The sequence below is a fragment of the Sphaeramia orbicularis genome, chromosome 6, assembly GCF_902148855.1.
Source record: "Sphaeramia orbicularis chromosome 6, fSphaOr1.1, whole genome shotgun sequence".
NCBI lineage: Eukaryota > Metazoa > Chordata > Actinopteri > Kurtiformes > Apogonidae > Sphaeramia > Sphaeramia orbicularis.
The window spans coordinates 11,334,857-11,349,849 of NC_043962.1; the positions used below are offsets into that span (position 1 = coordinate 11,334,857).

Sequence of the window (14,993 nt, forward strand, 5' to 3'; positions counted from 1 at the left end):
AAGAAACTTTGAACATAAAAGATATTCTAAGCAAATCATTAGGAGATAAAGTCATTAAGTATCTGTTAGAGTATTTAAAAACAACTCAGATTAGCAACAGAATATAAGGAAGTTAATTTTTGTTTTTACATTTAAAGGTGGGGTCTGAGATCTTAGAAAAACGGTTCGAGCTAGCTACATTTTGAAAATACTCAATTCAAAAGTCCAAACCCCTTTCTTCAGACGTCCCTCTGAAGCCACGCCTCCAGAGTAGTGGCACGTGCAATGCTTGTTCCCGAGGGTTCACAAGCGCTGCACAGCAACAATTCACCGGCTGAGGCTCCCGCTACGGTCCCGTCCCCAGCTCGGGCTCCGATACCGACTATGGCCCCAACCCCAGCTGAGGCTCCGTCCCCGGCTCGGGCTCCCATGCCGGCTACAGCCCCGGCCCCAGCCCCAGCCCCAGCCCCAGCCCCAGCCCCAGCCCAGGCCCCAGCTCCGTCCCTGTGTGGCCCCAGCTCGGGCTCCAATGTTGACTATGGCCCCAGCTCCAACCCCGCCTGAGGCTCCATCCCCGGCTCCGGCCCCGCTTTGGGCTCCGACGATGACTACATCCCTGACCCTGGCTGAGGCTCCAGCTCCGTCCCTGGCTCGGGCTCCGACACCGACTATGGCCCCTGCTCCAGCTCCGACTCTGGCTCCAGCTCGTGGATCCATGCATACCTCATTCAGTCTCCTCTAACACCCCCGCTCTTTCAGAACAGCCCCAGCTCAGACCTATCTAGCTAACATTACATTTCCCAGTGGTTTATGTTAGTGACAAAACAGTTTGCAGTTGAATTTCCATCCTAATAGAACTAATCTAGCCTGGCTCTGGCTTCGCTTCCTGAACAAGCGCTTCAAACCTCTGAGAACGCATGATTCATGCTCGAAGAGTGGTACGCACAGAGGGGAAAGGGGGCGGGGCGAATGGCAGTTGAGTTTGACAGACATATCACCGTTCAATCATTTCGAGTGGGCGCTCAAAATGATTGGATGGTGTTTTTTCAGTCCTGTCTGTTCCACAGGTGACAAAGTTTTTTTATTTTTGTGTTAGAGCATTTAATTAATTAGTTGTAATCGGGGTGTGAAGGGGATTTTAAGCAATATAGTAAAAAAAAATGCTTCAGGAAAACATCTCAGACCCCACCTTTAATTTAATGTGTATTATTATAGCCTGAAAGCCATGAGAGATAATTCACATCCGGAGGGTGACGGAAATGCACAAATAATGTTTGCAGTCGCCGTTAAAAAATAAAGAAGAAGAAGAAGAAAACAAGGGTGATCTAATATTTTTTCCCCGACTGTATCACAACAGTTGTCTTTGCTATGTTGTATTCGGTGAGGCGTTTACGATCTGAAAGCTGGATTTCCGACCTGCTCTGAACGCATCACGGGATAATGGGCGTGTCCGTGTGCGCCAACATGTCTGCTTAGGAGTTTGAGTGAAACTTTTCTGTTCAGATCTGACCCGGGTTCACGTTTAACGGTTAGGTTTTTGGGGGAACATGGTGTCAGAGGGTGGCGTCGACTCAGTCAGTCTTTTCCTAAATGTTTTCCTTCGTAGCCTGATAGTTTTCGGTGTGTTTATCAGTGTAGACGTGCCGGTGTGCGGGGCTGCGGGCATCAGTCCGGACAGATGCCTGGTCTGGGGCTCGGGGCTGGACGCCGGCTCCGTCCTCCCGGTCCGGTACTTCTACATCCAGGCGGTGGATTCAAACGGACACAACCTGACCGTGTCTCCAGGTAAACGGACAAGAAACACATAAAATGCCCCTGTTACGGTCATGGTAGACATTAAAGAGCTGCTCAGACATGCTAGGAGAGCTGTCAGGACCGGCGAAGTTAGCTAGCTTATCCCTGAAGCTAATTTATAATAGACTTTTACTGTTTGGAGATAGCCTAGCATGTTAGCTAGCTAATAATTCAGATTTAGTAAGAATATGATAATATAATTTCATTGTTAGTGTGTTCGTTTTTATCTGACAGGCTTTTTAGTGTTTGTTTTAACTGATTATTGTGCTCTCCAACTTGTTACTTGACTGCTAACAATTATATATCAGCTATTTTTGTCAAATGAATGATGTAAGGCAGGGTCTATGGAAGTAAATCTGTGTCATCAGATTTTGAATTATAAAAGCCACTGAATTTCTTGCATTGAATTTTTTTTTTTTTTGCACTGAAATTAAGTATCTGAATTTTTGTCTCTAAATTAAACTATGTTCATAAATGTAGAATTAAAAAAAAAAAAACTCAGATGCACCAAATTCAAATGCAAAAAATTAAGATGCAAAAAATTCAGATGCAAAAAATTCAAATACAAAAAACTCAGATGCAAAAAATTCAGTTGCAAAAAATTCAGATGCTAAAAATTCAGTTGCTAAAAATTCAAGTGCAAAAAATTCAGATGCAAAAAAATCAGATCACACATCCATGCTGACTGTCTTCCTTTTTTTAATCTAGGGTTTCTTTTTCCAACCTTTGTTTATTTGGAGTTTTAAAGAAATTGGGCAGTACAAACACTGTATCATATATGACATCAGTTGAAAATAAATTGTTGCACAATTTCCTTTTTTTGTTTTTTTTTGTTTTTTTACATGCAAACAAACCCAAGAACAAGAACAACTACACCAACCTTCTCCATTAACAAAAAGAATCAAACAAACACGACAAACAAACAAAATAAAGTAAAAACAAAACAAAACAAAAAAACTAAACAAACAAAAAAAGGTCTTGAAAGGTTCACAATTTTCACAGATCTGGAATCCTTTGTTTCAACTAGTCAGGAAAACAAATTTCCTCTTTGTTCCAGATTGACCTTTATGGTCATTTTTCCACCTGGTCCTCTTTTTTGTTTTTTCTATTCAGTAATGCACCTTGTGTAACACATAACGCATCGATATTCTAAATGTGAATCTTTCTGACTGTCTTCCTGAATCGCCATCACATGACCAACCTAACCTAACCTGAGGTAGAATCGATTGCTTATCCTTGGTGTCCCAGATGTGTGATCTGGATTTTTTGCATCTGAATTTTTTGCATCTGAATTTTTTTTATTCTAAATTTATGAACAGTTAAATTGAGAAACAAAAAATTCAGATACCTAATTTCAGTGCAAAAAATTCATTGCTAGAAATTCAGTGGCTTTTATAATTCAAAATCTGATGAGACAGAGTTACTTCCATAGGGGTCTCAAACTCATTTTCTTTCAGGGGCCACATTCAGCCCAATTTGATCTGATTTATCAGTGGGCCGGACCAGTAAAATAATAACATAATAACCTATAAATAATGACAACTCCAAATGTTTGTCTGTGTTTTAGTGAAAAAAAACCCCATTAAATTATGAAAATACTTACTTTTATAAACTATCCAAACAAAAAAGCTGTGAATAACCTGAAAAAACTGAGATTTCTTAAGAAAAATAAGTGCAATTTTTATTTTATTTTTTTCATATTTTTATTGATGTGCATACAAGAAAACAAAAGGTACATGCCAACACCATGGCACACTGATGTCAACATTAACCAGGTTTGTAAACACCATTACTTTCACATTTGCATATTTTGTAGGAACAATTAACAATGAAACCAGACAAACAATACAATGAAAAGAATACTAAGACATAATCTGAATAAAATTATTAAACTGGTGACATAAACATAAGAAAATAAATAAAAAAGTAGGTAATAAAGAAAAAAAAAAGGGAGAGGGAAGGGAATTACATTGTCTCAAAAACAATCCATAAACGGTTGCCATTTATTGTAGAATTTGTTCAAGTTTCCTCGTTTGAATATCTAATTTTCTCTACTTTTAAAAAACACATTACCTCATTAATCCAATAAGCGCAATTTTAACGTTATTCTGCCTCAACTTATCATTTCTACATGTACATTATGGATCAGATCTACAGACACTAAACACTTAGTAACAGGCAGAAAATTGTTAAACTTGTGCTTAATTTTCTTTAGACATTTCAGCTTGTTCATATTTGTTTAGGTTTTTCACATTTTATTGTTACAGGATAGTTTTCAAATGTAAATATTTTCATAATTTAATATTATTTTTTGCACAAAGACAAAGACAAAAATTTGAAGTTGTCATTATTTATAGGCATGGTGTAATATTATTTTCACACCAGACCGAGAAGAAAATCTGGAGTCATTATTTTTTGAAGGCTATTCTGCTGTTATTATTTTACTGTAGATCATATTGGTCTGTATGTGGAACCTGAACTAAAATGAGTTCGACAGCCTTCTTGACACTTTGTAAATTCATCTCACGGGCCGCATTGGAACCTTTGGCGGGCCGCATTTTGCCGCCGGGCTGCATGCTTGAGACTTCTAATGTAAGGCAAGTTTATTTGTACAGTACAATTCACACACACGGTAAGTCTAAGCGTTTTTAAAAAATGAAAGACAAGTTATAAATACATAGACATGAATAGTACTATAGAAACTTAAATAGTATAGTAAAAAAAAATGTAAAAAGGTCAAATAAAAAAGAGAAAAGTGCAGATAAAAGCCTTTCAGTTGGCATATGCAGAGTTAAAAAGAAATGTTTTCAGCTTGGACTGAAATACACACACAGAACACTGTACTTTATTTATTTATTGCCCCATGACAGTCTTATACGCATGAATTTGTATGAATTTAAAGAAATGAGTTTATTTAATTTATTTGTATTTAAAGAAATTTGATCATTGTAGTCACATGAACTTACAGAAATTTAAAGAAACTTGCTCATTGTATTTGTAGGAATTTGCATGAACTTTAAGTAACTTGCTCATTGTATTTGTATGAATTTGTATAAACTTTAAGTAACTTCATCATTGTATTTATATTAATTTAAAGAAACTTGATGATTGTACTTGTATGAATTATTATGAATTTAAATGACACTTACATCTATTTAAGTTACTGTTAGCATCAGATAATTTGCATTACCTGTCATGTGATATTGCAATTAGTATTCTATAGAAACAGCTGTGTGTCATGACCTGTCCTATGTCTGACCAAAGGCTGATGCCTGAAACATCCCTACCGTGGTGAATAAATATCTTCTTGGGAGCTCACAGGTTGTGTGGACGTTATCTTATTTTTTCATTCAGCTTGGACTGAAACATCAGTTGGGGTTTGTCTAATATCATCACAGAAACTATTCCAGATTTTAGCTTCTTAAAACTGAAATGCTGCTTCTCTCTGTTCAGTCCAGACTCTGGGCAGAAGGACTTTCCCTGAAGTTCACAGCTTCACTCCAAAAAAACAAAAAAAAAAAAACCACACACAAAAAAAACCAGTCTACTGCAAAGGACATTCCATTAAGAAAAATAAAATGCTTCCAAAGAAACAGTTGCATCATGTTGTTTCCAATCAAGACACTTATTTAATTTAAAAATGCCCAAACTTTTACTTTCCTGGGTCTCAGGTTGTCACAGATGTACTGTGGCGTTAAACCATGACCAGATTCAGAGTAATGTGGTTATATGTCCTGGTTCTAGTCAGGACCCGGTGAGTCGACCATTATAGTAATCCAGGGCTACTTGGATGCCCCAGGGGTACTTGGAAACTTTTGGGGATAAAATACATTAAATAAGTCATCATGTACTGGATACAAAATAAATAGCTAATGATAATAATGCTGAAATATAAAACATAATAAATACATTCACATGGGTTTTATCGTCAATCATCTTGTTTAAGCTTTGGTAACATTTGAAGAACATTTCTATTTTATATTATTCAAAATTATTTTATTTGAGTAGCTAAGTAGTTATTTTTTGTTGATGAAAGGTTCCTTTATTAATTAATGACCAATTTATTTATTTTTCTTTTCAGTGAAAGAGGGCACTTCTCAGTTTATATTTTGCACACAAAATGTACTTTAACAATGAGTTATTATGTATTACAGTTAAATATATGTTGTTTACAAAGTTTTGAAAATATTAACAGACACCTTTGGCACAGGAACAAATTTTGCCTATTTTTTTAAATCAAAAATGTTGGGAGTACTTGGCTAAAAAAGTATATTTCAGGGGGTACTCGACTGTAAAAAGTTTGAGAACCACTGCAGGAATCTAACCTGCTGGAAATAAGTGCATTGATATTTCTCCAAGTCTGGTTTAGATGTGTAACAAGATGAACAAATAAATGTGATTTTTTTTTTTTTTTTTTTTTTCCTTTCAGGTAAAGAGACGTTTAAAGTTAAAATAAGTGCTTTGGACAAGAAGGAGCACATCCGTATCCATGTCCCTCCACCCTTGGACCGAGGAGATGGATCCTTCCTGGTTCGGTACCGGCTCTACGGCACCGCCTCCAGGGGCCTCCAGGTGCTGGTCCTCCACCAGGACACTCCTGTGGCCAAGTCACCCTACACCATCCAGGGTGTGTGTTCCATCACCTACTTCTACAGATAATTCAGGGAGCAGAACCTCATCTAACCCTGGTTGTTGTTTGAATGCTCAGGTCCGGTCTACCATGAGTACTGTGACTGTCCAGAACCCGACGGCTCCGTCTGGGAGAACGTCATGCAGTGTCCCGACGTGGAGCCTCAGATTCTGGCCGACTTCAGGTCATTCCCCGCAGTGGACCTGCAGCGTCTCAGACAGGAAGTACCGCAGAGGTTCGCCAACAGAGGAGGTCTCATCCACTACGCCATCATCAACAACCAGATCTACCGCCGCACCATGGGAAAATACACCGACTTCAAGATGTTCTCAGATGAAATGCTACTGTCCCTCACAAGAAAGGTATGTCTCAGAACATATAGTATGTTCCCTAAAGCCCCCCTCCACATAAAACGACTATTTTACAGTGTTCATTCACTGTGAATGAAGACTGTTATGGTGCAGAGTGATGTTTCTGCAAAGCGTTCTCAGTCGTCTGCTGTAGAATATAATGGACGGACCTTGAATGAATGAATGAATGAATGTTTTGTTTTGTTTTGGGATATAAAAAGCACAATACAAACACCAACAAAAGTAAATGCCCAAAGCGAATTTACAACATTAGACAAACAAAAAAGAAATGTATGTTATTATACGATTATATATACTATTATGCAGTGAAATTCAGAGGTCCAGAGGTTGCCAGATGTTTCACGTGTAGGTGGTTCGCACCTGAAGTTTGGACAGTTCGCCTTCTGTGTCACGCTCCAAACGTCCAGGGTACAAAAAGACCTGCTCCCGGTCCAGGTCTGCATGGTAGAGTGCTGCAACCCTAACCAAGCCCGACGGGACCTGATGGGTCAGGCTGGGTTTGGACAGAAATATGCTGCCAGAGCCGGGTTCTACTGCATGAACCCCACCCCCCTATTTAGGTCTCTCAAGACCTCAGCTATTTTCACAGTACAGTGACCGACTCAGGACTCACTGGACTTGCCCTCATTAATATTCGTACAGATATGGAAATTGACAGTATGTATACGGGGTGTCCCAAAAAAATGTATACACACTTTAAATAACTGTAAAGTAGGTGTTTATTAAAATTTATTTAATTTTCCAAATGTAATAGAATTTCCAAACATCATTTTATTGTTTTGTCACTGCCTGGTCTCAAACTGACGTCCGTTCTGGTCCAGACACTGCTGACAACACAAAACAATGGAATTGCACACGTTACTTTGGTGAAACGTTTCCAGTACTCTTTCTTCCATTGTGGGGCCTGTTGATGTTTGTGGTCTTCCAGAATGCTTCTCATGGACGTTCTGAACTGTTCCATCAGCTTCAAACTTATCTCAAATTCGAGTGATGGTAACTTGCGTTGGTGGTTCTTTTTGAAACTCCCTCCTAAATTGTCTTTGCACAGCTGTGTTTTCATACTTCCAGTAGCATTTTAGAATGAAGTTCCTTTCTTTAAAGTTTAATCTGGCTGCCATCATAAATTAAAATGGGTTTAATCTGCAAAGAAAAAACAAGCAATTGAGTTATCAGCTGCTAACGTATGTATACTTTTTTCTCAGACACCTTGTACAGGGTGGGGAAGCAAAATTCACAATATTTTGAGGCAGGGATTGAAAGACAGTGTATGACCAATTAGTTTATTGAAAGTCATGAGAATTTATTTGCCACAAGAAAATTTACATAATGGAAAATGTTTTTATTCTATGTGTCCTCCTTCTTTCTCAATAACTGCCTTCACACGCTTCCTGAAACTTACGCAAGTGTTCCTCAAATATTTGGGTGACAACCTCTCCCATTCTTCTTTAATAGTATCTTCCAGACTTTCTCGTAATAGTTTTGCTCATAGTCATTCTCTTCTTTCCATTATAAACAGTCTTTATGGACACTCCAACTATTTTTGAAATCTCCTTTGGTGTGACGAGTGCATTCAGCAAATCACACACTCTTTGACGTTTGCTTTCCTGATTACTCATATGGGCAAAAGTTTCCGAAAAGGTATGGATAATAGTGTTAGGTATGATTATGACATCAATATATGTTTGGTTTCAAAACAATTGACGTAGTGCCTGCTGAGAAAAAACAACTAAATGTTCATTGTAAATTTTGCTTCCCCACCCTGTATTTACATATACATATATATTCCTGAGTCCATAAGGATGATAAGACAACCTTGTTTGATCTAAAATGGGTTTAACTAAAAGAAAATGTTGGTTTTGTGTAGACTATATTGACCAGATTAAATAGAATTGCATGACTAAAAAGAGACTAAAATACAATTTTCATTGACTAAGAAGAGACTAAAATGTCATCAGTTTTCGTCGACTAAAACTGGACAAAAATAGTCATGTATTATTTTGACTAAAATTCAAACCTGGAGTGGAAACCTGTTTCCATCAGTCCATTAATGGACTAAAAATGGAAAACGTCTAATGCCCAGCAGATAAACCTCTGCATCTTTACCAGTTAAATGTTTATCAGTGAGAGTGAACAACATATAAAATTCTAATTATTAGTCTTATCGTCTCTCCACTTTTCTATTGGTTTTTGTGTTGAAGGTACGTTTGCCTGACGTGGAGTTTTACATTAATGTTGGCGATTGGCCGTTGGAGACGAAGAGGCCGGATGCGAGTCCTGGACCTGTTCCCATCTTGTCCTGGTGTGGATCCACAGAAACACGGGACATTGTCCTTCCCACCTACGAGGTCACACACTCCACACTGGAGACGATGAGAGGCGTCACCAACGACCTGCTGTCGGTGCAAGGACACACAGGTAAGGCCTCCCAGTGCAAACTGGGTGTTTGTGTTAAATATGCAAATGGGTTTATCAGTGAGGCCTGCACTGGGTTCAACTGTGGGCTTTAATGGCTTGAATTTTCACAAAGGAAAAGAAAACATACTGTGACTTTGGGGATTTTTTTTTTTTTCACATTTTTGTGATCAAAATGCAACAGATACAGCGTTTCTGAAGCATTAGATTTGACTTTTATTCATTGTTATTCCTTTTTAGTAAGAAAAAGGAAACAGATAATAAGATTCTAGCCATGTTTTCCAGTTTGACAGAGGTGAGGATTTAGAGAAACTGTTTATTTCTAAGTAAAATAAATTATGTTTTAGTCTTTATAAAGGTGGTCAGTCTTTTGTAAATGTATCTGTTGTTTCACATTAAGAAGAAAATAAATGCTTTATGGTCAGGTTCATTATTGGTTGCTATAACATTATATTTTTGCACTTGTCCAACACCAGTTTCTCTTCCTATTCATACCTGTAATTAAATCTATATTGTTTTATTATATTTTTATTATATTGTTGTTTTGAATTGATTATTTATTACTACTTCACTTTTGCGATGGCTTACATTTTTACCTTTTTTTTTTTTTTTAAATGAATAGCGGCCTTGAATTATGTTATACAAGAATACAGGTTCTTGCCTTTTTTACATTTAAACATAGAACACAGATAAACAGTATTGACATTTTTACTGTTTTAATTCTTGTTTTTTTCTGTTGTACTTACAGAGAAAATACCAAGAAACACTCTTTATGCCTTCATACTTGGCTAAAAATAAACCGATTTGTAATTGAAATTAAAACTCATTACATTTACATTTGGCAACTGGTAACTCAACTAAAGTGAATTACTGATGAATCACTCCTGTGAGAAAAGAACATTGTTAAAATTTCCGAGACTCTTTGGTTTTCAGTGTTTGTCTCAATAGTAGAAGAGACACTCCACTGTAGTCCACACTCCACCTGCTAAAGTACTCTTTTTTTTTTTTCACAGAGCACTTAGTGAATCATGTGAGCAGCAAATTGTCTTCATAAAAGCTGTGTTGCTTATTATCAAAGCACAGCTGGCCTCATAAATTAGCCTAACAAGTAGCACAATGCAAGGACACACAAACAGAGCATCACATTAACATATGACTCACCGTGTTACTTCAATCACATCATTTCTGCTCAGCTGTTTTTAAAGTAACTCTTATAATATTAATGATACAGGAGTGTTGAGCTGCTTCACAACAAAGGTACAGAGGAGCTGGAAAAGGACTCAGTGTTTTTCTGTTTCTAAAAAGAGTAGACCAAAAGAAAAGGTTGGAGAAGCAGTGGTTTATTCACAGTCTTTTTTTATTCATGTTTACACTGAACATGAATAAAAATGTGGGGGGAAAATGCAAATATGGCTGTACAGTTTTATATTATTAAACAGTATTTCACACCTAGGCCTTCAGTGGTGTTCTACCAGAGGAAATCCACCTTTTAGTATCAATACTGTATAAAAAGAACAAAACACATTCTAACAGTGTACACTGCATACACAGGTATAACAGAATGTGAATTTATGTGTGTTTCTGATCACCGCTGTTATGATGGTGTTGTGGTGGACATGTCTGAAATGTAGTCGGTTATTATGGCATTGAACCTTCAGCTTCACCTCATTAGTCGCTTTTCCATTGGACATATGCGCAAAACTTTACCGATATTTACTAAATGCCGAAAAACAGAAGTGCGCAATGTCGGTTTTTCCATTAAATCATAAAGGTGATGATTTATTTATTTATTATCGTGAGACGACTCAAGAAGTCATTCCATAAACATGGAGACAAATATAAATATCACGTTGATTTACAGATGTATTCATTATTATTTTTGCCTCCGCCAGGAGGCATTGTGATCACTTTGCTTTATGTGTTTGTTTGCATGTTTGTTTGTTTGTTTGTTTGTTAGCAATTTTATGGGAAAACTATTAAAACCATCTTTACCAAATTGTACCCACAGATAGGCCTAGGCCCTGGGACAAACCCACTAAATTTTGGGCCAAGTAGGTCAAAGTTCAAGGTCACAGCAAGGTCACAAAATCTTAAATTTTCCTATCTCTCATCATTGAACAATTTTCTACAATTCATAAAAAATTCAAAACGACTCCGATTAGCCTCCAGTTTAAACCACCTGTAGCTTATAACAGTATCTTGTATCTGGCACAAAATTGTCCACATCCACTGTGGAATGTGGACTCTGTGGACATTTCAATTTAACACTGAAAATCCCATTTACGACACATTTTTCATTGTAACTCAACAAATATTGATGTGAATTTAATATAATTTGACATACACATGACTGGTACCAAGCTTCAACTTTTTCTGCTGTATGGAACAACCTTAAAATTATTTAATTTAAAAAGAAATAGTTGATCCACACATGCACACCATTCAGGGTGCTTGGCGGAGGTTTGCGTTCTCTGAACACTTGTTATTATATATTACCCCTCTATCCCGTACTAAATTAAAAAATGATTAAGTTTCCTGGTGTGTCCACATATACCATGTTTCTTTTAAAACTCTTCATCTTTGCTTGTTGTAACGTCCATCAACATCCGGTTTTGTTTATTCACAGGAGTGTAGTTGCAGATATATATCATGGGATAAAAGTTATAATAAAGTGATAATATGTAAATAAAAATAATAATGATAATAAGCAATAAGAAAAATAAATTAACAATGACAATAGACGTCATTGCACCACTTCAGTTCAGTCCCCCACTGGTGGAGCATCGACTGTCTGTGAAAACAATACGACACAAAGCCTAACTTCCATGTTTAAACCTCTCGTCTGTTTCTGTTTATTAATACTCTTTTGGTTTCTGTTTCAGGACCTCCGTGGACCAACAAAACAGCTCAGGCGTTTTTTCGCGGCCGGGACAGTCGGGAGGAGAGACTCCAGCTGGTCGCTATGTCCAAGAAGAACCCCGAACTGTTGGACGCCGGCATCACAGGATGGTTCTTCTTCAGAGACCGAGAGAAACATGTGGGCAAAGCACCGCTGGTGGGCTTCTTCGACTTCTTCAAGGTGAGGAACACACTGAATAAATGCACTTTGTCTTAGATTTATGTCCTTGAACTCTGCTTCAGACTGTTAGTTTGGTTTAGATATTTGTTCGTTTAAGTGCTTGTTGTTTGGATTGTGTTGTGTTTTCTGACAGTTGGTTTTGTTGACTTTAGCTGACGTTCTTCTGGCCACGTGGGTGTGTCGAATTTGTATATTGCTACAAGTGTCATGTTGCGTTACCAGGGCAACAGACAGAACTGTGGCCAACTGGGCATAAGAGGGAACAATATCAGATTTTTCCCTCCTTTTTTGTGAACTGGTTCATTTTCATTGATATCTCCATGCTTTTGTTTATTTTCTGTTCATATATGTGTGTGTTTGTTAATTTTTCAAGCTCTTATATTTATAAGGTAAGTTAAGACTTTATTTCTCCCTCCGAGGGGAAATTTCACAGTTTAACAGCAGCAAAAATACAAAAAAACCAGTGCAGAGAAAAAGACAAATGAGTGAAAAAATGAAAATATAAAGAGAAGAATTACAATTTTTGTATTTATGTAAATATTTATTTAAATACAGAATTAACAATTAACCAATAGAGACCCAGGGCCAGTTTAGTGGCAGTTCCCAAATTAATTTTTCTTGTTGAACCTTTCTTGAGTGATTTTAAGACCATTTTTTATAATATTATCCTCTGTATTTTGCATTTTTCACTGTAAATCATGTATTTTTCTATATCTAATTTCCCATACCGTCGGCTTCCCGATAAAACCTGCTAAGTGACATTTTTGGTTGGGAATAAAAACCTGCTATTTCCCCTATTATAGCTTCAAATTTCAGTCTCCTGTGAAAGTTGTTTACATTCCATCATAAGTACCAACATTAAAGGAACAGATTTTTTGTCATTTTTCAGTTTCCTGTTATATAAACAGTTTTTTGTTTCTCATGTAAAATTTGCCAAAAGTCACATAGCGGGTTTTATCAGAAAGCCGACGATATTTAACTTAGATGTTCAGGAAAATGCAGACTTAATTCAAAGGTTATTATATCAAAACAAAGAAAACTGCAGAAAAAGTTACTTTTTCAGCAAAGATACCATTAACTGAACATAAACCCAGTGTGTCCATCCACTGTCATTGATCCAACTCCATGGGTTTTACTGGTGAATCAATGTTGTAAAAGATGACAGTGTTTCCATGGTAACTACAGAGCCTCTGAACGTCCAAATGGGTCATATCTGATGACCATGAAAAGATGACAAACTGTATTTTATACCAATTATTTACATGTATTGATAAGATTAGTGGATCAGCAGGTATTCAGCAGTTTACATCAGTAGATGGACAGTGGATGCTTGGGTTTTTATGAGTTAAAATTAATAAAAAAAAAAAAAAGAATGTGAATATAATTAACGGTACTGGTGGGCGCTGTCTCCTGTCTCTTTAGTACAAGTACCAGGTGAACGTGGATGGGACGGTGGCGGCGTATCGCTTCCCGTACCTGATGCTGGGGAACAGTCTGGTTCTGAAGCAGGACTCTCAGTACTACGAACACTTCTACACTCACCTTAAAGCCGGGACTCACTACGTCGCCGTGAAGAGAAACCTGTCGGACCTGGTGGACAAAATCAAATGGGCCAAAGAGAACGACGCCGAGGCCCGGCGGGTGGCGGAGGCGGGCCAGGTGGCGGCCCGAGAGCTGCTGCAGCCCAGCCGACTGTACTGTTACTACTACAGAACGCTGCTGACGTACGCCGGGCGGCAGACGGGGAAACCCACCAAGCTGAAGGACATGGAGGCGGTACCTCAGCCCGACGACCACACCGCCGCATGCACATGTGAACGAGGACGCCACCAAGAGGACGGCGCCGTCAAAGACGAACTGTGAATAAAGAAGCACCAGAGCCAGGAAAATGTAAACCATACGTCCAACGGTAATGTTTTTAATACTCTGTGTGTGTGTGTGTGTGTGTGTGTGTGTGTGTGTCATTGTTGTGATACAAAGTAATGTGAATGTAAGTGCCATTTTGCCTTTCTACGTTACTGTACTAATTCTAAAATAAATATTTTTAATATGATTTTCTAATATTGTTTCTGAATATTCAGATTCACAAAACTTTATCCCTTACGGGCAATTCATTTGCAGCTTACCCCAGACATCAGCCCACATCCAAAGTGCAATGTGAAAAACATAAATACATCAGTGCACAAAAACAGGACTATTGAACACAACTACGAATAAATGCATTTAAATAATCAACGATAAATAATCAATAAATACCAATGCAGACTAAAAGACCCTATTGGTTCCGCTAACATTAAAAACAACAACAAAAAAATCATAGAAAATGACTAAAATGGCTTCTGTCAGAGTTTAAAAGTGTGATCGCTGAAGGAATAAAAGATTTTGAATATGTGCTGGTTCTCCTCTGAGGAGCGTGATAACACCAGCCTGAAGGTATTAATGCAAACTTCAAATGCAACACATGGTGAGGATCCCTGAGTATTCAGTGTGAGTGATGAGCTCTGTTCTTGTTGGTAACTCAGCGGTCGATAGGTCATGAACTACTGAAGGTACTGTGTCTAAGGCTGTGTATTGGCAAGAATCTGTCAATACAATACAAATCACAATACTAGGATCACGATATGATATATCACGATATATCATAATTGGGGTGTAAGAAAATATCGGTTCTGCAGTATATCACAATATTTCATTTCACAATACTGTATCAATATTTTTAGGTATTTAT

General features: G+C 37.7%; 1 protein-coding gene across 1 annotated transcript; it reads left to right on the forward strand.

Annotated features, from left to right (window-relative positions):
* The first annotated feature begins 1,435 nt into the window (after positions 1-1,435).
* Positions 1,436-14,318, forward strand: poglut3 (protein O-glucosyltransferase 3). Its single transcript, XM_030135660.1, has 6 exons — positions 1,436-1,764; positions 6,203-6,400; positions 6,482-6,765; positions 8,973-9,189; positions 12,069-12,265; positions 13,688-14,318. The coding sequence occupies exons 1-6, from the start codon at positions 1,527-1,529 to the stop codon at positions 14,126-14,128; spliced, it is 1,575 nt and encodes a 524-aa protein (XP_029991520.1). The 5' UTR covers positions 1,436-1,526; the 3' UTR covers positions 14,129-14,318.
* The last annotated feature ends 675 nt before the right edge of the window (positions 14,319-14,993 follow it).

Coding starts and splice junctions, on each gene's coding strand:
- poglut3 (XM_030135660.1), top strand. CDS start 1,527: ATGGTGTCAGAGGGTGGCGTCGACTCAGTCAGTCTTTTCCTAAATGTT. Junction 6,401..6,481: donor GTCACCCTACACCATCCAGG/GTGTGTGTTCCA, acceptor TTGAATGCTCAG/GTCCGGTCTACCATGAGTAC. Junction 6,766..8,972: donor TACTGTCCCTCACAAGAAAG/GTATGTCTCAGA, acceptor TTTGTGTTGAAG/GTACGTTTGCCTGACGTGGA.